The 24,140-nt window shown below is 37.7% G+C and overlaps 1 protein-coding gene across 2 annotated transcripts; it reads left to right on the top strand.

Moving 5' to 3' along the window:
• Window positions 1-239: 239 nt before the first annotated feature.
• LOC306883684 (MICOS complex subunit MIC60-like) lies at window positions 240-22,828 on the top strand. 2 transcript variants are annotated; one of them, XM_079439081.1, is made up of 14 exons: window positions 240-427; window positions 1,412-1,485; window positions 3,555-3,747; window positions 3,888-4,041; window positions 6,785-6,880; window positions 7,469-7,576; window positions 7,741-7,874; window positions 9,624-9,727; window positions 10,423-10,558; window positions 17,387-17,516; window positions 17,788-18,011; window positions 18,883-19,014; window positions 19,637-19,766; window positions 21,762-22,828. In XM_079439081.1, the coding sequence occupies exons 1-14, from the start codon at window positions 386-388 to the stop codon at window positions 22,367-22,369; spliced, it is 2,265 nt and encodes a 754-aa protein (XP_079295207.1). In that variant the 5' UTR covers window positions 240-385; the 3' UTR covers window positions 22,370-22,828. The 2 variants fall into 2 exon arrangements, with proteins under 2 accessions (XP_079295207.1, XP_079295208.1); XM_079439082.1 differs by lacking the exon at window positions 6,785-6,880.
• The last annotated feature ends 1,312 nt before the right edge of the window (window positions 22,829-24,140 follow it).

Genomic DNA, 24,140 nt, shown 5'->3' with positions numbered 1-24,140 from the left:
ATTTACACTTGATCACTCATTTTACATTATTACATTAGTAACAACACACTATAACCAAACTCTGTCTCAACGATTGATCCATGCTTTCTATAATTTGAGCAAAAAATGTATTAATAGAAGAATAAGGATCATTGCATACGAGTATACAAGGACCAAATCAATGAATGAAATAATTTTAAAACTGAATATTTTATTTTCTATGAACTTGTGACGTATGTATCACGTTGGGCGTGCGTACCGCGCGTGCGTTGCTCTGTCACTGCGTGCACCAGCGCTGGAGCTAATCTAAACTGCTGTCGAGGTTGATCACATTTATAATGTTTTACTGAAACCGGTGGCATATCTGTAGTCTTAAATCCAACACCCAGAATCAGAAGAGGCGAGCATGCTGCGCGTCTGTTGGAAAGGGGCTCACGCAGCAGCGCGGGTGAGTTTTATTCTGCTGGATCTGTCTGTCATTCAGTGACCCACAGCGAGGCCCGACGTTTCTTACGTGTATCGTAAAATAACGGATTATAATAGGCACTGTTGTGTTTGTTTAATTAACCGGTGATTGTGTTCAACTAAACTTCTTAATGAGTTGATAGTTTATTTCGTTGAGGATTGTTATTTGCTGCTTAAGGGGTACACCAGGATAGTGTGCTGCTTTACGTCAACGACGTAACGTGGGGTCGAAAGGGGCGGTCACAGTGTGATTGGCAGATTGTTCGAACCAATCATATTTCACATTTAAGAGAGTGACGCCTCCCTCCACTAATAGAAATCCAGCATGTGCGCTTGCCTAAAAATGGGCGGGCTGTGCGTGATTCATATTTTCTGTCACCCGGATAACCAACCTAGCTAACAGCTGTCTGAAAATCTTTTATTTGAATGTATTCACCTTTATTTATATTTAATAGTATTTAACTGAAGTCTTGCTCACGTAAAACGTTGTATCAAAGAGCTGCACCCCGTGAACGGTTTATTGGTTTTGTTCAATGGAAGGACGTGACCTTGCCGGTGAAACTTCAGAAAGTTTCCTCACAAACACTGCCTTCATGTCTGCTGTGGTGCTAATGAAAAACAGCTGCTACACTTTAAACCGTCTTATTATAGGCACTGAAGAAACAAACTAATGTTTAGGGTCATTCATTCATTGTTGTTTATTGTGTTTTACTGGATGCTTGATCCACAGTGATGATAATCATGTTTTTCTGTTTTTTAAAGTCACAAAAAGAGCTACAATGGAAACCTGTTTGCACTGAACAGCATTTACATCTGAAATGAATGACTGTTTGTTATTGATTAATGTAAAACAGTGGTTGTGGTCAGTGTAAAAAGATAGTATTACTTTTAATACTGTAGCTTGTAATGCAGCCTGTTTTTCTGTAGTGCACATGTGGTGATGATTTGTTTGTTTGTTTCTCTGCAGCAGTGTGTGTGTGGGAAAGTGAAGGCCCATCCGTTGCAGCACTGCCGCAGATACACCACGGCTGGAGACTCTGGGTACGACATCAAACTGTGTATTTAACCTTAAACACACAAGCTTGCAACAATATTGCTGATTTGTTTATTTTTGGTTTTGCATTATTTTGTTTTACCACATAATGCATTGGACGTCTTTAAATGAATGTTAGGTTGACCTTGGTCTGGTGCAGAGGTGTAAAAAGTACAATTTTACTCAAGTGAAAGTACAAGTATCTGGCCAAAAACATACTTGAGTAAAAGTAAAAAAGTACTACTTTAAATTGTACTCAAGTATTAAAAAAGTAGAAGTACTTTTTTTTCTGACAGGCATCCAGAAGTTTGGTTACAGGGAGAAAATGAAACAAAATGCAATGGCACAGGTCAAACGCATATCTAGTGCAGTGATAACAATTAAAATGCAGCACAGCGGAGCACACACACAAATTGTAGGGAAAGGTATTAAAAAGAAACTCCATCCTTTCCACCCTCATATATATATGAATGAATGAATGATGCGTTTATATAGAGCTTTGGGTGTACAGCAATACACAATAAAGCGCTTTACAATCATGTAGGGGGTCTCTCCTCAACCACCACGAGTGTGCAGCATCCACCTGGATGATGCCATGGCAGCCACAGTACAACGGCACCAGTGCGCTCACCACTATATATATATATATATATATATATATATGTATATATATATGTGTATATATATATATATGTGTGTGTGACTTATTTATCAGATGAACACAAACTAAGATCTAAACTAAATCATCTCTCTTCTTATAAGACAAGTATGGGATGTCCAAAAATGACACTTCAAAAATTACACAAAGTGAATATGACAGTAACTCATACAACCCCTCTTAATGAATCAATATTTTAAACTTGACCGTCGTGTTCACTTTGTGTGGTTTCTGAAGTGGTCCTGTCCCATTGCATTACATGGACGAAAAATCTTTGCTTGTGTTCGTCTGAAGAAAGAAAGTCATAAACATCTGGGACGACATGAGAATCTTAATTTATGGGTGAACTATCACTTTTAATAACAATATGATGACGAGCTTAGAAACATATTCCAGACAGAATGCAAGAATGGGCTGAATTAATGAGGAGAGTCATAGAACTAAAACATACAACATTAACATTTTGAAAGGCCACTTTTTTGTGTGTTTTCTACGTCACTATCTAAAAGGATAATTAATCTTTTAATTGTTTATTTGGGGCATTTGTATTTGGGCTTTTTCTCAGCAAATATTGCTACATAATTATTAGTGACTAATTATATGAATTAATGATCAAATCATGTAATTAAGATTAAAAAAATATTAATTGAGAGTCCAAATTCCTACTCTGTGTCACATAATGACATTATTAAAACAACTTATCTGCTACCTGGTAAGAACATCACAACATGAATTACAATTAAGTAAACATACAATGTTCTTTTTTGGAGATTTGTAACATTTAATAAAAAAAAAAAAATAATAATTCCCACAAAAATATTAATTATATTTACATTTTCATCACTGGTTTTATTTGCGCTCAATCTTGTGCATTCAGCCAATATATTACACAGCTAATGGCTCTATCAAAACAGAAAGAATAATGAATAAACTTTTTTGGGGGAAAACACAACTTTGCTGCCTCAACATGCTTCATCAGATTTGATGGTGAACTTCTGAAGCCAGACATTTACCTGATGAAAGTCATAACTGAAGTAGAACTGTGTGTGCTTGATGCATGAAAACAATGATCATTGGTTTTCACGACAAGCATGCACTTTTGAGCTTCCGTTTCCCATATTTAATGTGCATAAGATAAAATAAAAATGTAATGTACTTTTTAAGTTGAAATAAAATTGTAAGGAGTAAAAAGTACAGTTTTTTTTCTTCAGAAATGTAATCAAGTAGAAGTACAAGTAGTCAGTTTAAATTGTACTTGAATAAAGTAAAAATCCCCCAAAATAATACTTAAGTAAAGTAATCAAGTAAAAAGTATTTTACACCTCTGGTCTGGTGTGTGTGGAAGACCCCCCCCCCCCCCCCCCCCCCCCTCTCTGTCAGATCACACTCGACTGCATCTTGGATCTTTTTATTCTGCAGATCTACTGCAGGGAAAATAGTGGCGGCTAGCCTCTTAACAGTCGGTGGTGGTGTTGGAGGTACAATCCTTTATGCCAAATGGGACCCGAAGTTTCGGGCAAATATAGAGAAGAACGTTCCGTACTCAGATCAACTGTTTGAGATGGCACTTGGGCCGCCCCCTCCTCCACTCATCCCTTTACAGAAGAAACCGGTAAGCGTTACAATCACTTTCACTTTTCCTTTGTCTGCATTTGATTCTTAGACCAGATTCATCCATTCAGCTGTCTGTGCTTCTGTTGTACATGCCTTCAGTGATGTCAAGTAATTTAAGATTTTTATTTTTTTATATAGGGAAAGATCGAACCCCTGCAAATCTCTTCATTGTCAGAAGCATCTAAGGAGTCCAAGCAGCCTAAAGCTAAAGCCAAGAAGTCTGATCCAGCATCTGTGGAGGCTCCACCTGCTGTAGAGGAAGCACCGGCACCAACCCCACAGACACTCAAAGGTGAGTGAGACTCACAAACATATTCACATGCATTTCAGATGTGCAACGGCTACACTTCACAGTTGCGGACCCATTAGCGAAATTTTCTGTGAAAAAAAAGATTAACTGTATGTTGTCAATAGTGTAATGAAGTTTGAATCACAGCTTACACAGAAGTCAATGCAATGAATTTGCATTAAAGGGGTCATATGATGCGATTTCAAGTTTTCTTTCTCTTTGGAGTGTTACAAGCTGATTGTGCATAGATAAGATCCCTGAAGTTGCAAAGACTAAAGTCTGAAAACCAAAGAGATATTCTTTATCAAAGTTAAGATTCTGCCACGCCCCCCTAAAACGGCTCATTCAAAACACGCCCCCACATGTCTACGTCACGGTGTGGAAATATTTGCTTAATGCTGCCCAAATGTGCATGCAAAGAAACGCGGCATGGTTTCAGTAACCGCAGTAGTGTTGATGCAGCCATGATAGGGAGATGCTGTGTGTTTCTATGTGAAAGCAAAAGCACTTTATTTGGCCTTCCGGAAGTAGATGCAATTAAGAATCATTAAGATTACTTACAACAGAACAGTACAACCCAGATGTTATCACAACGCATTTTATGGATGACTGTTTTGGGAACCTAGAAGAGGAGGTAATTCTGACTGTGCTATGACAATCTGGCGCTTCTGAATCAGCGACTGTAAGCATGTTTTGTTATTAGTTTAAGTATTTGCTATTGACTGTTCAAATGCGGAGTTTTGCGCATTGTGTGTGTGAGAGAGAGTGAGAGGGTCACATCACAGCACATCAGCTATCTTAATCGTGGCTTGTGTGCAAACACATGCGAGCATCATAACTGTGTCTGTCACGCGACTCTGTTCCCCTCTCGGGCTTGAACTGATGGTAAAACTAGGGACATTGTTAACTGTCTTTACTTTTATTTTGAAAGCTGAAGCTCGCGATTATAGAAAGGGGCTTTACATTTCCGACGAGCTTGTGGTGTTCGGCCAATCACAATGCACTGTGCCAGTTGGCCAATCAGAGCAGACTGCGCTTGTCAGAAGGAGGGACTTTGTAGAAAACTACACGTTTGAGAGAGGCGGGGCATAGAGGACCTACAATAATGTACAGTATTTGAAAAATGTGTTTTTTGAACATTAAAGCATGTCAACATATTCTGTTACACCAAATACACAAAATAATGATCTTTAAAAAAGCATCATATGACGCCTTTAAATTTTGCTGAGCAATAAAATTTGAGACCGCACCTCAAGGCTCACAGATATGTAAATAACATGATCATTAAAATAAATAAAGAAACCTAATGACATGTACTTCCTAGAAATTTAGCTGGTAAAAGACTGGCATTATGAGATTATCACAGAGACATTTAATCAAGAATTATAATTTTTCCAAGAACACACATCCTAACTTTGTCTGGATGCCGTTACATTAGAACTGTTTTAGTTGGTTGATCTTCATGGAAGTAGTGTGGCCACTTTGCATGTATTAAGGCCTGTTCACACCAGAATTAAACAAAACACACTCAGGAACTTGATAATGCAAATTTTACTCGCTTTAATGCACTGACATAGGATTATAATAAATTGTATCATTATGCCAATAATTAAGGTGAACTATTAGCAATAATAGTTCAGATGTTGCAATAAAATGTTTCTGTATATGTATAGTATAAAATGTTGAACACACATTCATGTGATTTGCATATCGCTTGTTTTTGTTCCTCTAGTTTGTTGTTACTATTATTGTGTTATATGATTCATTTGGAGACTTGATTGTCTCTAGCTTTCTACCTGTTCGGACACATGCACTAAATAATGTTTGGTAATTTTTTCTTTTTTAAACATTGTAAAAAAACAACAACATCCTAATGCATTGTTTAAATTAAAAGTGTTGTTTAGTGATCCACCGATACAGGTTTTCCTATAATAATACATTTACATTTAGTCATTTAGCAGACGCTTTTATCCAAAGCAACTTACAAATGAAGTCAATAGAAGCAATCAAAACCAACTAAAGAGCAATAATATGCAAGTGCTATGACAAGTCTTAGTTAGCCTAACGCAGTACACGTGGCAAAGTAGTATAATACCAGTGTGTAAATATTAATAATTGTTTTTACATATTAATTAGTCTTTGTCATGTCTGTTGGTAGATTTTCAGAACCAACACATTTCTTAAGAATCCAACTGGTTGTAGTTATCAGTCACTGATGATTATTTCAAAATGGTTAATTGGTAAAGCTAGTAAAGTTAATCGCTAAATCACATACTGCACTGTAGGTACTACATTTAAAGTGGAACAAACTGTGACAGTTAAAAAATATGTACGTAGTTTGAATGTGTATAATCTGAACGAAATCTGGACTTACTTCAGTACATCCGCCATGTTGTCATTGTCATATGACCTACCAGCGTCTGTTGATTCACTGCCATTCACGACACCTCTCCCGTGGTCCGATGGGATGATAAAGTTTTCATTGGATACAAACTTTAAAATCTCACCGGAAGGAGTAGGTCATCTGGGTGCTTTCTATGAATATTCAAACACAGAATGCATTATTTCACTGTTGAAGCAGATTCACAACCATGTGAATCTGCTTCTGCTTCACAGCATATGCTAATGGTCAAAGGTTCAGGACTAGTTAATGTCCTGTAAATTGTCACTTTTGATCACTGATGTAGTCGTGCACCGTTGCTGATCTGTGATCTATATTTCTCATGGAGTCCTACTGTTGTTGCAGAAGCCTCAGTAGAGGCAGCTCATATTATTTCGGCTATCAGCGAGGTGCCGTCTGTGCCCGCTCCGGGTACAAGTGACGAAAGCCACACGGCGGCAGGTCAGCACTGGATCGTTCACACAGCCTTCTGCTTCTAACAACTGATCCAGAGCCTGTTTGTCTTCATCACATCAGTTGTTGTGCAGATGGCATCTGTGTCTCTTCCTCTTTGCATGCTCTCAAACTTCACACCCTCTGGTTACCTGTCCATCCTTCTGCACAGTTCTGTCATGTGACCCACGCTAACATGTTCTGTTCATTGTGTGTTTGTTGAGTTCTTTACACACAGTGTTGCTAATCAGTATTCTTTTCCAGTAACTAACAAATGCATATCCTCATTTGTAATGATCTGTTCTTGCTAGATTGCTAGTCTGATGAGAACCAATCATCTGAAAATGAACAAATATATCAGGCTATGAATCAGTTTGGCTTCTTTTTTACAGATTCACTAAAAAAGACCTGATCAGTCGATCATTTGTTCACAGATGATGTTGTTTACGTTGTGCATGCAACCAGCGAAGACATATTTATCGTTTCACATCGCCCAGTGTTTGTTTTTGTTCAGACAGCAAACTCACAGCTCAAGTAAAATATAATATTATTTCCCATGGCGCTGGAATGGCTCAGTGTGTTTGTGTGTGTGTGTAGGTGAAGAGAGCAAGGATCATCATGAGCCTGCACTGAAGGAGAGGCCAGCGGAGGAAGTGTCAGCTCGACTGGCTCAGCAGGATAAAGCTGAGCAGGATGCTTTAGCAGGTGGGTGACCACACAATCTGCACATCAACCAGTTAGTATAGAACAGGTTTATTGGTTGCCTTATCCTAATTAGGCTCTCACTCTTTTCCCCAATAAGTTCCTGTCTCCTGTTTAGTGCATAACAACGTGTATTTGTATATACTGTGAGTGTTTGTGTGTCTCAGCTCTGACTGCTGGACTGGAGGAAAGTCTGGGCAGCTCTGCTAAGACCACCCTGCAGGCCATTGGAGCCCAGGAGGCTGCGCTGACAGCCATCGCTGCACATACAAACAAACTCAAAGAAGCCATGGACTCACAGGTGAACACACACACACACACACACAAGCATTTGAACCTCCACTCTGCTGATTAGTTGAATCAGGTGTATTATCCGGGGGGGGTGAGGGGTTCAGGTTTGGGATACACTGCTGTAGCAATGTGCTACACTCAAAATACTTTAGCACCAGCAACCACCAAGAATGCTCTAGCATAGTTGTTGGTGACCTCTGACATTTTTGGGGGCAGGTGCTCAAGTAAAAAAAAAAGAGAAAGGCACTGCCTCTCATAATTACTTATCCATAATAAAGTTACACTCTTTTGAACACATTTTAATTACTTACAATACTTAACACAATGGACTATAGGGCTGTTACCAATCAAATTAGATCATTTTCAAAAAATCCGTCTTACTATTTTTCAAATCAATTTACACTGCAATTACAGTAATTGTTTGGTTTAAATATAACATTTTGAATATAGAAATATGAAATGCTGTAAAAAATGAAATGCTATATAAAATGCTATATTTATGAAACTTAAACTGACAGTAGGTGGCAGGAAGGCTTAATGTGAATCACAGAATCATTCATTCAACCGATTCATTTGATTCAACTGATTCATTCAAGGAAAAAATACCACTCTGTGTTGCTGAGAAATGCAGCTGTTCTGCATTGTTTGGAACTATTTAGTTGTTGAATCTGTGCAAAACAGACAAAATTTACAATTTTGTGTCTAAAATGATCAGTTAATATAATTAAAGGTGCAATAGGTGATTGTCCTCAGAAACTTTTTTTTTTTATGCTGTTTGAAAGTCTCTGCACATCCCGATAGCAATTATTAATTTAAGTGGTCTAAATATATTTATATGTATTATATATTCTGAGGAAGGCGTATGACCAAGAAATGTTTGTCCAAACATTGTCTGTCCGAACATTATGATTCTTTCCTACCTGCCTGTCAACGTATGTATTTGCATACCTCTGCGCACCCTGTTCGTGCAGACAGGATACATCATCAGCGCGTTCACGCACGCTGTGCAGACAGAGCGAGAATGGCAATATTCCTTCCTGGTATTGTAGCAATTTTACTAACTGTACAATAAAGTTTTCTCACTGGTGAATGACACAATGTAATGTAGTAACCATGTTGTCTCTGGTCATCTGGTCTGTGTGCGTAAATGCCTTCAGTGTTGTGGCTTTGGACGGTGATTTGCAGGGAGGGTGGGACGTACTCTTTCAGGGCTATCAGGTTAAAGATAGCACTTTCCAATATGTCCTACTGCACCTTTAATTTATTGTTTATTGAACAATGTATACAATGACTGTCAGATTTACAATTGTGCTGATATTCAGGAAAATAGCACTCTTGCTTGTGTGATGTTGCTTGACTATATTATGCTATAAACATAAAAAAGAACTGATAAAAGGGGCAATTTATATCTTGATTGAGGAATTAAGGTACTTTTATTAAAATAGCTGGCATTTCTGACCTTGCACGATGGTATTTTATGTCAACGCCAGACTAGCTTGCTTGTTGTTAAGTTTAATGGAGAACTGTTGCCTAAGTTAGGCAGGTTGTATTTAGATGTTTTAATAATGGTTTAAATTCACAGCATTGACAAACTGTGCCAAAGTTTAGGGCAAACACAACTGTTACTGAGCCATCACCAATGATGACTGCTCAGGGAGGCATGGATGAAAGAAGTGTCTGTCTATGCGCGTTCCTGAACATTAAATTGCAAATGACTGAATTGAGACAGCTTGTGACATTGTCATGTATTTGTGTTCAGACTCCTCCAGATGAGAAGTCCGCTCAGTGGAAAGCACTGAATGAAGCTCTGAGTGACAGGGCCAGAGCCATGGAAGAGGCTGAAGAAGCCCTGCTCAAAGCCAAGTGAGGCCTGCTTCTGACAAATCTTAAATTACAGTTTCGAGACACATTTCAATCAGTTCATTAGACTAGTTTGGGGTCTGTAAGATTGAAATAAGTCTCTTATGCTCACCAATGCTGCATTTATTTGATCAAAACATGGTATAAATAGTGATTATTGTTAAAACATTACAATTTCAAATAACTAATTTCTATTTGAATATATTATAAAACGTAATGTATTTCTCTGATGCAAAGCAGCAACTTTTTTTAGCATCATTACTCCAGTCTTCACTGTCACATGATCCTCCAGAAGTCATTTTAAAAGGCTGAATTGGTGCCTAAGAAACATGTCTTAGCAATAAAAATAGTTTTCAAAACTGATGTTATGTATTTTTGTGAAAAGCATGGTACATTTTTTTTAATGATTCATTGATAAACAGATGAGGTTCAGTTAAGATAATTTCAGATAAAACATTATATCTGTAACATTATAAATGTCTGTCACGTTTGATCCATTTAATGCATGCTTGATTTAAAAGTATCAATTTAATTTGTACAAAAATCTTACTGACCCCTAACAGTTTTTTCTATGTTTTTTTCAGTCCTCAACTGTCCATATCTACTGTTGAATGGAATATACTGTCATAACACTCAGCCCTACACAGAGAGGTGCTTAATCATACCGTTTTGTTGATTTTTGTTTTATGTGTATTTAGAGGAGAGCTTGAAAAATTGCGTGGCGTGATCAACAGTGCAAAACAATCCAAGATTGACACAGCGAGACCCCAAATCCTGGCTGCTGAGGAGAACTTGCACAGCATGATTGTGGATCTGGACAAAGTAGTAACCAAGGTAAGTATCTTAATCTGGCTGTTAATGTGCTTTGGAGGAACCCAGTACATATAAATGAGAATTGAGCCTGTAATCTGTTTAGCTTTATACATTTACATTTAGTCATTTGGCAGACGCTTTTATCCAAAGCGACTTACAATTGGGGAATACAAAAAGCGATACATCTTCAAGAGGCAATCAGACAGAGGAAGTGCTCGTAACGCCAAGTCTCAGTCATTGTTCAAATAAGTACAAGCTAGTAAGGGAGGGAGAGAAAGATAGAGGGAGTTTAGGATGAAGTCAAGTACTGCCGAAAGAGATGAGTTTTCAGTTGTTGCTTGAAGATTGACAGGGATCCAGAGGGTGCAGAGTCTATGGTAGTTCTGTATGCAAGCATCAGTGTCTTGAACTTGATGCGAGCTGCCACTGGTAGCCAGTGCAAGGAGATTAAGAGAGGTGTAACTTGGGCTCGTTGAAGATCAGTCGTGCCGCTGCTTTCTGAATCACAGGGATTAAAGATCTCCGTCGCTACGACGGATTTCCGTTAATTGCAACGAGTCTATGACGGATTTCCGTCAATTGCAGGGTTCCGCCTGTCCTTAATGTCTTAAATTCACTTTTCACAATTTTAAGGCCATAAATAGGCTTACATTTCTCAAATAGTGTAATAAATGTCTTAATTTCAGTTTGAGTAGGTCTTAAATTAAGGAAAGATGAGGTGTATTCAGCCTGCTGAGGGGGATGTGATCAAAGCCTGGAGTGGCGTGAAAGCACGTTCCTCTCTCCTCTCGAAGCGTTCTGTAATCACTCCGCTCTGGATCCACTCCGGGTTTTCTTTTCCCGCTCACGGAAAAAGTGCTCCGTGTGTTCAATCCATTTTAAAAGTTATTCTAATGTGTTTATTTTTTGCATGTCAGGCTACAGCTGAGGTAGAACTGAGCAATTCCAGCGTTATGGACGTGACATTCGCAGTCAAAACCTGAAATATAAATTATCATAAATTGTATTCTTTACCAATATATTGAACCATCTCTTTATATTTTTCTAAACCCCTTAAAATTTAGTCCAGATATCAGAAAAGTATCAGTCTATAAACCTGTTTTCATATTTTAAATGAGGGAAATACATGCGTTACGGAAGTGACAAAAAAAGACACGAGTTTCTGGGAGACAACATATTTTAGACTTTCTGTGAATTACAATAATGCACAAACCAGAAGCAACAATATCTGCAGAATGGAGAAGGGTTGGCCATTTATAAAACCTAAAATATCAATTTTGTTTAAGTTTTCGTTTTTGCGTGTCAGAGGAAAAATCAATGTTACGGATGTGACATCTCTCCGTTACGGACTATGGAATTAATTTATTTCCGACTATGGAAACGCGTATAAAATGCTTTAAAAACTTTAACGGAAACTTCTAGAGGGTGTTTAGTAGGGCTGCCCCCCACTAAGGATTTTTCCAGTTAACTAGTCGTTCGTTTAAGTCATTATTTAACTAATCACACATTTATATTAAGTCAATAGACCTATAATCCATTGGCTATTCCGCTCAAGCACACGCGTACAGTTTTCCACAAGCAAAAGTAGATTAAATTAATGATTATTAATGTATAGAAAAATGAGACATTTAAATTATTTATCAATAAACTAATGTTTTCTTGTCGGCTGCAAGATGAAATTCACAGTGTTCGTCTCCACAGTAGCCTATACGTGCCTTAGAGAGAAATGTAACCTTCATACAGATTATATAATCAGGGAGTATTTCATTTAGTTTTTAATTGATTAATTTAACAGTATACATTTCAAGCTGTTTCTCTTGTAGCCTATGTGAGAGAGTTTTGTATTATTTTTTGAGACGCGCTCCAGTTCAGTGACAGACCGCAAAAAGCATATCCTGTTTGTTTTCATTATTTTACAAAATCACGTTTTTTTTTTGTCATTGAGTTTACATAAATAAAATCAGTTTCGAGCTGATTTTAATTTGTTTCATTATCAGGAAAAAGTGCAAGTGATTGCACGGGCGCCTGCCTCCCTGTCATGCATGCTCATTGATATTCCGCACAAACACTTAAATATGGGCCAAAAATGTAGCACATTTATATAGGTTAAAGCTAGAGTTTGGAATCACATTAAAATAAATCTTCACCAATCTACATCTGAGACAGATGCAGTTCTAACCTGCAAATAGAAGGCTATTTGACATTTTAAAATGATCTAACCAACGCAGCTCCAATTCGTTGATCAGTTGTTGATCAAGATTAAAAGGATGCCGCTGAAAAAAAAGTTTTAATGACTTGCTTATGCATTACATAACTAAGATAAAATACAGGTTAATTAAAATATGCTGAACATATAATAGGCCCGCCTGCTGTACAAATATTTATGAAATAGAACTGCAGATTCACGTTTTGCATCTGCATAAAGTGAATTAATTTAATATGCAATGATATGAAATTGAACCAAACAAGATATGTAATGAAAAAAAAAAAATATTTAGACAATAAAATAAAATAAATAATAATAAAAAAAGATATAGGCCTAACCGCATGCTCACAGAACACACACAATCTTGCGCATGAATGCAGCGCAGATAGCAAACAAGTGTTATTTGAAACACATAAAATGTTTAAATAAGATAATATTGACAATGAAAATTAGGCCTAGCTATATGATATTTAAAAAAAATAATAGTTTTGGCGATTTGTCATCGGCTATACAGTCTGCCTGTGCATATTTATATGCAAATGCTTAGGCTATCTTCGCGAAGTTCTCGCAGAGAATGCGATTTCTAAAATGTTATTAAAATGGATTTCTGTATAAAATGTTATACGGTAAGCCTGAAACAGCAGTATAGCTTTATTAGTCATCAGCAACGAGGTAAATATGCGCGCCGGTATGTTATGAAGCGTCCGTAGACTACAATAGATTTACAATGCACAAACCGAGCAACAATATCTGCCGAATGGAGAAGGGTTGGTCATTCACAAAGCATAAAATATAAATTTTATTTTAATTTTCGTTTTTGTGTTCAAGCACACGCATAACGTTTGCCACAAAGCACAGGCTAGCCTAATGATTCTGAAAAAAAATGAGACATTAATTATTTAATATATGTTTGAGTCCTTGTCGGCTGCAAAGATGAAATTCAGGAAATCTCCACTGGACGTTCCTTTGCTGAGAAATGCATTCACAGATTATATAGCCTAATCAGAGAGTATTTGATTTCATTTTGAAATGGTTCGTTTAAAAGTAGACTTTACTTAGGGCTCTACAGTGCTACCATTTCAGTCGCATTTGCGTCTGAAAACTACTGCGTGCGACTATGAAACATACTATTTAGGAGCACCAGTGCAACTGACCCGATCAGCGTATTTGTGTTTGTGCTGAGGGAGCTTTAAAGGTTTCTAACTTAGCCCTACTTTCAACGTGTTTTAGCAGCGTTGAGTAATGTATCAGACGCATCCTCTCATTATAACAGAACAAGTGTAGACGGAGTGTAAATAAGAAATTCATTGTGCAGTGTAAGGAGCTTCGGTGATTATAATGGAGTTTTGTGAGATCGCGATGATGAACTAAGATGAGGGACAGCTTTTAATGATTTTTAAGAGAGTTTGCAAAAGTGATATTGATTTAATACAACAGTTCATTAAACAAGACGTTAATATTAAATGACTTATATTGTCTGACTACAACACTATTGCCTTATTTTGCTCAATTTCATCAACAAAAATAGTTTCAAACAAAGTCCCCAAGCCGCAGCGCATCTCCATTCAAACACAGCGGTGTTTCATTTATGAATGTGCTGCGTTTTTAAATTAATCTAGTAAGTCAATGATTCAATTACCCATTCATAAAGACAGTCACATACTTCCTTCCTGAATGAATCAGCGTTCCAACGAATCAATTAAATGAATGATTCAGTGATAAAATCAGTGACATACCGCCACCTACCCGCAGTTTTAGTTTAATTTTAAAGTATCTTTTCTATTATTTAAATCATTTAATATTTCTTCATTCAAAATTGTATATTTTAAACATTAACCTCAACATGAACGTATGAATTTAATTGCACTTATGCAACCTCTGAGCCTCATTAAACATCTGAAAATACACCTACTTAAAGGTGTCACTTGTGTATTCTTCTGTGCCACCTCTGTAGTACAAATTTATTCCTTAAATACTGATTTCATTTGATTGGCATCTTATTCTACTTGCCTTTATTCTGTTGTTTTAATTAGAAACGATAGAAGCTTATAAATATATTTTTTTGAATTTGGTATAAAAGATGACATACTTTTTATAAAGTTAGAAAAATGCCATTACAAAGGTGAAAACTAAATTCCCTGTAAATCACTTTGAGTCAAATATCACCTCGTAATGGGAAGGTTCATTTTTGATCAGAATTTTTGATTATTGATTTGAAGCTGCTGCTAAACTTTTGAACATGCTCTTAAATATTTTAAATTAGCACAAGCACTCCTAAAAAGAAAAGTAAGTGTAGAGCCCTGAGATATATTTCTCATGTATGTGAGGAGCCCCAATTTTAAGTTTTCTTTTTATTATTATTAAGTTGATTCATTTTCAGGAAAAAATGCAAGTGATCGCGAGCACCTCCCTGTCATGCATGCGCATTCTTTTCCGCACAAACACTTGCATATGAATAATAGTCTAGACTCTAGAGCATAGCCTCATGAACTTGTTTATAAATAAATCGCTTATGCATTAAAGAAAGATACAAAACAGGTTGTTAAATATGCTGAATATATTGTTCAAATATTTATAAAATGTGAAACTGTAGCTAATCTTATTCGCAGTCTAGCAATTTTTGCATCTGCATAACATAGTGAATTGTTTTTAACATGCAATGATGCAAAATAAAATCAAACAAGATTTGTAATGAAGAAAAAACAAATATTTAGACAAATAAGAATGATGTAGCCCACATCTCTTGAGCGTCTCACTCAGCATGCGCGTGCCGAACACGCAAAATCTTGCTCTCTGCATGAATGCAACGCAGATAGCGACACAAGTTTGTTTGAAACACATGAAAAGATTAAATAAGATAATAATATTAACAATGAACATTATATGACATTTAAAATAGTTTTGGCGATTTTTTTTTTTTTTTTTCCTTCAGTCCGCCTGTGCATTTCTGACCCAAACAGCAAAGCAGTCTAAATCTCTGCGATGTTCTCGTTAAATATGTAATTTCTGAAATATTACAATGAATTAATTTATAAAAAGTTATGATATGAAAAGCCTGAAACAGTTCACAACAGTGTAGCCATGCACAGGCTTTCAGTCATGAGCAATGGTAAACATGCATGCCAGTATGCATATGATTTAATATGAAGCGTCCGTAACGGTCACGTCCGTAACGTATTATTATGTTTGATAAGAGCAAATAATGGAGATGAGCTTTTGATCATAATTCGCATGGCCATAAGTTGGCTTTGTACAGAAAGTTTCAAGTTAATTGCATTAATAATTACTATATGAAATAAACCTAATCTTTAAAACGTTACGGACGTGACACAGCGCTGAAACGTCCTGACGTCATAAATCTAGCCCTTATAAATCCAAAAATCATTGCTGTTTAGACAAAGTGAGTGTATTTACTTTTCAGACAGGCCTCCATCTTTCTACAAAATACTTACTGCTGACATAAATTTAAAAATGGGCAGTCTTTGATATCTCATTTCAAAATATGAAATGCAGTCGAATGAAAATGTATTTTTACTAGGCCTATAGGTCCACCCCTCATATGTGGTGGATACACATAGTGATTTCCTTCACATTTCTATTAAAGCACGTTAATGCAGTAAAATACAGACCTAAACACACAACTTAAACAGGGTTTTGTTCTTTTGGTAAAAACTTAATTTTTTCATGGTAAGGTTGACATTTGCATGAAGTTAAAACATCTTCCACGCTATTGGTCTCGACTATTTAAATAAAGTGTTGGTTAAAGGAATATGACTTAGCCTGAAAAAAAATTTCAGTGAGAAGAATTTTTTTTACTTTAATCCCTGGAATCATTTGTAGAGGTTTGATGGCAGACCAGCCAGAAGAGCATTGCAGTAGTCCAGCCTAGAAACGACAAGGGCCTGGACAAGAAGTTGTGCAGCATGCTTTGTCAGAAAGGGCCTGATCTTTTTGATGTTGTGTAGTGCAAACCTGCAGGATCGAGCAGTCTTTGCAATGTGCTCTTTGAAGGTCAGCTGGTCATCGAAGATTACACCAAGATTTCTGACCGAAGTTGATGGGGGTAATTATTGATGAGCCTAAGAGAAGAGGAGGGGTCCAAGAACCGATCCCTGAGGAACTCCAGTGACCAGTTGATGTGGTTTGGATACCTCCCCTCCCCAGGCCACCCTGAAAGATATACCGGTGAGATAGGATTCAAACCAGCGAAGTGGAATCCCAGTGATGCCCAGTGATGAGAGTGTAGACAGGAGAATCTGATGATTGACAGTGTCAAAAGCAGCAGAAAGATCCAGCAGAATGAGTACTGATGATTTGGAATCGGCCTTTTCAGTTCGCAGGGCTTCAGTGACTGAGAGTAACGCAGTCTCTGTTGAATGGCCACTCCTGAAACCTGACTGTTTAGCATCCAGTTTGTTGTACTGTGAAAGAAACTGCGAGAGCTGGTTGAAGACAACTCGTTCGAGTGTTTTCCCTACGAATGGAAGGAGAGAGACAGGTCTGTAGTTTTCTAAAAGAGAAGTGTTTAATGTTGGTTTTTTGAGCAGTGGGGTTACAATACTCCTAGAGACTCTGGAGACATATCACCGTGTCCCATCTGGAGTCTGTAACTCACACCTGGGTATTGTCTGTCTCTTCTGCAGGTGCAGACGGCACAGACAGAGGCGAAGATCGTGTCTCAGTACACTGAGCTGGTGAATGAAGCCAAAGCTCAGTTCCAGCAGGAGCTCGCCAACATCACACCTGAGATCCAGGCCAACTGGAAGGGGCTCTGTAAGATCTCACACACTCATGTCACCCTCCAGACTGCATGTTTGTCATTGATCTCATGTTTTATGACTACATGTTTTTTTCCTCCCTTGAGGGTTTGTGACAATTAACTGGTTAAAATCTGGTGTATTTTTAGTGGGACTGTCAAAGTTAATGCATACAAATTATGTTTTACAATGTAACATTTTTTAACATGGGTAAAACATTTGAGCACACGGAGCTGATGTCTACCCCTGTCATTCTTCCTGTAATGTTGCTCTGTGCTCTTTCTCAGCGGGAAAGCTGAGCGCAGATGATCTGAACTCTCTGATCGCTCATGCCCACCGGCGCATCGACCAGCTGAACCGTGAGTTGGCAGAGCAGCAGGTGAGGGAGCAGATCCATATCGAGACGGCTCTGGAGCAGCAGAAGCTGGAGGATCAGAAAGCGCTGGAGAGAGCCGTGACTTCTGCCCTCGAGCACAGACGAGAGGACATGAGACTCGAGCAGGAGAAGAAGGTGTGTGATTCAGCACTGCTGTGCTACTCTCACTTGCCCTGTTAAAGCTTATTTTAAAAAAAAATTTTAGACCATGAATATGGATTTTTATGCAAACCTACGAATGACTTTGTGATAGTCTTAGATTTTGTTTAATTGTATTTTTTATTTTTTCATATTAATCAATTTATAAAAAGAAATAGTTTTAAAATTATAAATGTAAATATACAATGTAAATAAATATAATATAATACCTCTAGATAATATAATAATATAATACCTATAGATATAATAAAAAACTTTATTGGCTTGAGAAAACCTGGCCAAAATGTTCAGTTAGGAGATTTAAAATTGAAGCAGCTTTAAAAGCTTGAAAGTTTTAAGATCAGTCATTTTTTAAAAGTCCATCAACCAAACAGTGGAGCAGTTGTTAGGGCAATCCAGTTGTTATGGTGTTACTAGGGTTCTCTGGATGGTTTCTTGGCAGTTGCTTGAGTTGAATAAAAAATAGATTACATGTCTTGGGTCATTTGGCAATTCTGTGAATTTAATTATATGGGAACCCCCCTCCAAGGTTTTGATAATCTGGGTTCAAAAAACCATAATTCCAATCAGTTAGAAATGATTTAACAATCAGAGTCTAAACAGTCTGAAGGTCTGGTCTGAGTTTGGTGATTGTAGATTTAAAACACTAGGAGTTACAATCAGATTGTTAGTTTCAGTATGATAGTAGGTTTAAATAGAATATCACTATGTTAGTTTTCTCAAGCCAACATAAACGTATTCCTAAATATAAAAATACATTTCTAAAAGGTTAATTGCACATTGCGCTGTGATGCTGAGAGCTTTCTATGTGTGTGTGTGTGTGTGTGTGTGTGTGTGTGTGTGTCAGGTTCAGGAGGTGCGTGAGGTGATGGAGGCTGAGATGAGGACACAGCTGCGTCGTCAGGCTGCTGCACACACAGATCACCTGCGGGACGTGCTGAAGGTTCAGGAGCAGGAGCTGCGTGAGGAGGCCCAGGAGGTACCAACACTGCCTCTTTACATGCACTAGCAACTACATAGAATTTGTGATATAATTTAACAGTTTTGGTGCTGGTTGTGGTACAGAAACTAAAAATGATGCAGCAAAATTTTGCAAACAGAAATACATTTTCGGTTTCAGCCAAAACCATTTTGGAGAGCCGAAGTCATTGACAGAAAATGTAACTTTTAATTAGTGCTTCTCTGCATTTTACTAAATATATGCACTATTTTGCATATTATATATTGTTTTTACTTAAACTGTTATCTTTATTAATAATCTTTGTATCGAATAAAGCTGTCATGGAAACAAGCCTGTTACAGCCCGCATTTATATATAAATTTAACAAAGAATTGGAGTAGAAACAATTTATTATATAATTAAAAATTCATACAAAGACTGCCTTATGTGCAATTTATAAATTGATATACAATTTAAGATTTTTATTTGAGTGTATGATTGTTTAATTTATTATTAAAATTTATTTTCAGTTTTGGTTAGAATGAATTTTGGTGCATCATTATAACTCTATAACACTAGTGCTGTCTGTTTCTACTAAAGTAATCAATATTGAAAAAAGATTATGACGTCTATTTAAATGGATTATATTCTTTCTTTGTAGATTCTGAACAGTAAGATGATTGAGCAAGAAATTCATTACCGCAGACTAACTCAAGAACAGCTGGACACCTTCACTTTGGACATGAACACCGCTTACGCCCGTCTAAAGGGCATCGAAGAGGGCATAGACAGTAAGTCTCAAACTACTTAAACTCTGCCAATAGTGTTACCATATTCAGTATTGTGACATTTTGACATTTTCAAGTCAATAATAGAAATATAGAAGAGAGCAAAAAACTCGATTTTTGAAATTCGTTTGCTATGTATCCAAATAAAAGGATTACATGCCGACATACTAGCAGTCTTCTCTTATTCTTATAAAGTGCAAAAAAGTGCTCAGTGCATATTAAAATCAACAGATGATTTGGTCACGCGGGTCCTTCCTCCGTGTTCACATACTATTGAAACAGCTCATTTTTCTATTCAGTTCCTCACATATCAACATACGTGCATCTAATCAATTCAATTAATGAATCCGTGACAGACCAATTAATTCATTGTCAATTTACAAATATATCCAGAGGAGATGCAAAAAAATATACAAAAAATGTCAAAGTCTCCATACAATCCATCATAATATAACTGACCGACATATGGAAAAAAAACAGAATACATTATAAAAAACTAAATCTTCATTCAAGCCATTTGGTTGTACAGTGTTAAGACGAAAAATCCATTTGCTTTCAGTTTGTAATAATTTCTGTTCCAAATTCGTATGGTGTCACATTCAACAGAGGCACTTTTGAATCCTCAGTTTGACCTTTGATTGTTTAATATTAAATGTTTTAGGGATGTAACGATTACCGGTTTGACGATAAATCATGATAAAATTCCCCACGGTTAGTATTACCGTGTCATATTTAAATTTTCATTAAAACCGTATTCGATTACCGCGATCTGAACAACTCACGATAAATAAATACTGTCCATCATAAAGCAGAGTGTAACAGTCTCACGAGCGCACGGCAGCAGAGTAGTTTCATTCTGAGAGAAAACAGGGCGGAAAAGCTGAGAGGTTTTAAAAAAAGAGTGCTGAGGGAATTATACAAATGAATATATCAGTGAATTAAATATATGAATGTACCTCTGAAGGATCTAACTGTCTTCAGAAACGATTCGATGGCATTTTGTTTTCATCTTAGCTCCATGTAAGACCTAAAGGAAGTGTTCCTAAACGCAATACTGCTTTGTTCGTGGAGTTTTCACGGGATTCACGGGAATCAGCTGTAATTCAGCTTTTCCATATATAGCGCCACCTGCTGTCAGAGAGTGGATTTACAGACACCTATTTACATTCAGCCTGTGTGCAGTTTCTGTCTGGCCAAAAAACGGACCAAATGTGCATGACCTGCTGTAAATTTTAACCGGTTGATGAAAAACAAGCTTATGTGGAATCTACACATTTAAACAATTCAGATAAGCTATATAGAATTATTTATGGAGCAGATAAGTGGATAGAGAGTTGGACTTGTAACCTGAAGGTCGTGGGTTCGAGTCTCAGGTCCGGCAGGGATTGTAGGTGGGGGAGTGAATAACCAGCGCTCTCTCCACCCTCAATACCACGACTGAGGTGAGACCCTTGAGCGAGGCACTGGACCCCCAACTACTCCCCGGGTGCCGCAGCAATGGCTGCCCACTGCTCCGGGTGTATGTTCACTACTGTGTGTACTCTTGGATGGGTTAAATGCAGAGCACTAATTCAGAGTATGGGTCACCATACTTGGCCACACACCACTTACCCCTTCCCCTTATTAATCAATTATCATTTTGACTGAACTCTTTTCTTTAAAGGCTGAAATGTGAGGTCTACCTTTATATGAAACTTTTTCAAAGCTTTATTTGAACATGCTATTAAACTGGTGTCAGTCAAGTTGTCATTTAAAATCCAGACCTCATTGGTAATGTTATTGTTGTAGTGATTATGCAAACAAAGTCATTTTATTTGCTGTTTGTTGATTTTTAAGTATAAAACTTGAAGTGATTTATGTTTCGGTACTTTTTGAACATCTCCAGCACATTTTAACAATACCATGATAATACTGATAACCGTGATAATTTTGGTCACTATAATCGTGATGAGAAATTTTCATACCGTTACATCCCTAAAATGTTTGTCTTGTCTCCAGGTCATGTGATTGCTGAGGAGGAGGCCCGTAAGGCTCACCAGTTGTGGCTTTCTGTAGAGGCTCTGAACTACACGCTCAAGTCCGCAGGAGCCGATTCCCCCACCGAGCCTCTAGACGGCGCTGTACTAGCCATCAAAGAGAGCTGTGCAGAAAACGAGTTCGCTCAGGCCTTGGCCACCGCCATTCCCGAAGAGTCTCTGAGCCGAGGCATCTACAGCGAAGCTTCCCTTCGCGCGCGTTTCTACAGCATCCGCCAGCTCGCGCGACGCGTGGCGCTTATTGATGAGACCCGCAACAGCCTGTACCAGTACTTCCTGTCCTACCTGCAGTCGGTCCTCTTGTTTGAAAGGGAGCAAGTAGTGCCTCCTGCTAAACTTGCACCCGAAGATCTCGACACATTCAGGCTGCTCGCCTACGCCACTTACAGCATTGAGCGCGGCGACCTGGAACTAGCCGCTAAGTTTGTCAACCAACTTCGTGGCGAGTCACAGCGCGTGGCGCAGGACTGGCTTAAGGAAGCCCGACTCACCTTAGAAACAAAGCAGGTGCTTAGCCTGCTATCGGCATATGCTAATGCCGTGGGGTTGGGCACCACACAGGCCCCTTAGCCACACCCACTCTGTCAAGATTATGTAAATTACGAGGAGTGTTACTTGCCCGCTATTACCAGAGCCTTCTGCTCCTCTGTTTAATTTATATATAGGTTGTGTGCTAGCCAAAAATTTGTTTTTCTTATCTGCCCAAAACACTTTAGCAGGAAGTCTTTGCCCTTAAAAGAATTCTTAAGTGGCCTACCATCCAGAACGACCAGTAGTTGGTAAGCGGGAAACACTCGGCTGTGGCACTCCTCAGTGTATATGGCGCACATCTCACTGGTTAGGATTTAATGTGCATTTAGCAGGTTGAAGGGCCTCGTGGTTGGCAGTGTGATGCTAAACCTGTTCACTGTTTCAGAATTCACATGTAATGCTTCAATTATATTTACTGGTTGTTTATTAACCCAAACTATTGAGAATAATCAGTCCTCTCATTCAGGATTGGAAATCAATAAATCATGGTTGTTGACAATAATGGTATTTCAGTTATTTGCATGACTGCATTGTTGTAAAAAGGGTCACATCTGGTTTAGGAGGGGTTCATTTAAAATTTTTTTTTTTTTTTTAGGACCCAGATTCATTACAGTTTGAGTGGCACATTTTAGTATAGATTATGTTGTGAATTGGTCACAATGTAATGAAGACATTGAACAAAGATGCTGTTATTGAAAGATGGAGATCCAAACATGCTATATTGGATCTAATAGCAAACCTGTAATGCACAGGTTAGCAGATGTTACTCATTACACAAATACATCATATCAAAGTAAGGGTCAACCTTGTGTGCCATTACTCCTGGAAGCTGCAGAAAGGCAGCCAATCAAATGGAGAAGGAGCTTTTCAGTTTTGTATGCAATTTAGATTTACATTAGGCAGTAAATATAAAAGAGCTGTAGGTGGTCTGTGTGTTACGGTCATATCATTCGACTGCTGTAACGACAATAGCACAGAACACCTACAAGTTCTAAAAATGCTAAAGTATTAATTTCTCATTTATTCTACTTTTCTCAATGCGTAATTTTAAAGCTTTTTTTTTTTTTTTAAACCCAATTACAATTAAGATAAATCTGTTATCAGATGTGACTGTCAGATTAATGTCTAAATCAGGGATGGGCAACTTTGGTCCTGGAGGGCCGGTGTCCTGCAGAGTTTAGCTCCAACCCTAATCAAACACACCCTGTAAATTTCTAGTGATCTCGAAGACATTGATTAGCTTCTTCAGGTGTGTTTGATTAGGGTTGGATCTAAACTCTGCAGGACTAAAACCCTGGTCTAAATGGCAGAAATGTACAGTTATAAGAGTATATACAGGGGCATCTCAATAAATTAGAATGTCGTGGAAAAGTTCATTTATTTTAGTAATTCAACTCAAATTGTGAAACTCGTGTATTAAATACATTCAGTGCCCACAGGCTGAAGTAGTTTAAGTCTTTGGTTCTTTTAATTGTGATGATTTAGGCTCACATTTAACAAAAACCCACCAATTCACTATTTCAACAAATTAGATTACTTCATAAGACCAATACAAAAACATTTTTAGTGAATTGATGGCATTCTGGAAAGTATGTACTGTATATGTACTCAATACTTGGTAGGGGCTCCTTTTGCTTTAATTACTGCCTCAATTCGGCGTGGCATGGAGTTGATCAGTTTGTGGCACTGCTGAGGTACTGCTGATATTCTCTATGGGGTTCAGGTCAGGCGAGTTTGCTGGCCAATCAAGCACAGTAACACCATGGTCATTGAACCAGCTTTTGGTACCTTTGGCAGTGTGGGCAGGTGC

This window comes from Barbus barbus (genome assembly GCF_936440315.1).
Source record: "Barbus barbus genome assembly, chromosome: 17".
Lineage (NCBI taxonomy): Eukaryota > Metazoa > Chordata > Actinopteri > Cypriniformes > Cyprinidae > Barbus > Barbus barbus.
This window is presented reverse-complemented; position numbering and strand designations above follow the sequence as displayed.

Bases quoted from the DNA above. Each gene is read 5' to 3' on its own strand.
- LOC306883684 (XM_079439081.1), top strand. From the start codon at position 386: ATGCTGCGCGTCTGTTGGAAAGGGGCTCACGCAGCAGCGCGG. The intron at 6,881-7,468 runs GTCAGCACTGGA...GTGTGTGTGTAG, and splicing joins CGAAAGCCACACGGCGGCAG to GTGAAGAGAGCAAGGATCAT. The intron at 10,559-17,386 runs GTAAGTATCTTA...TCTCTTCTGCAG, and splicing joins TGGACAAAGTAGTAACCAAG to GTGCAGACGGCACAGACAGA.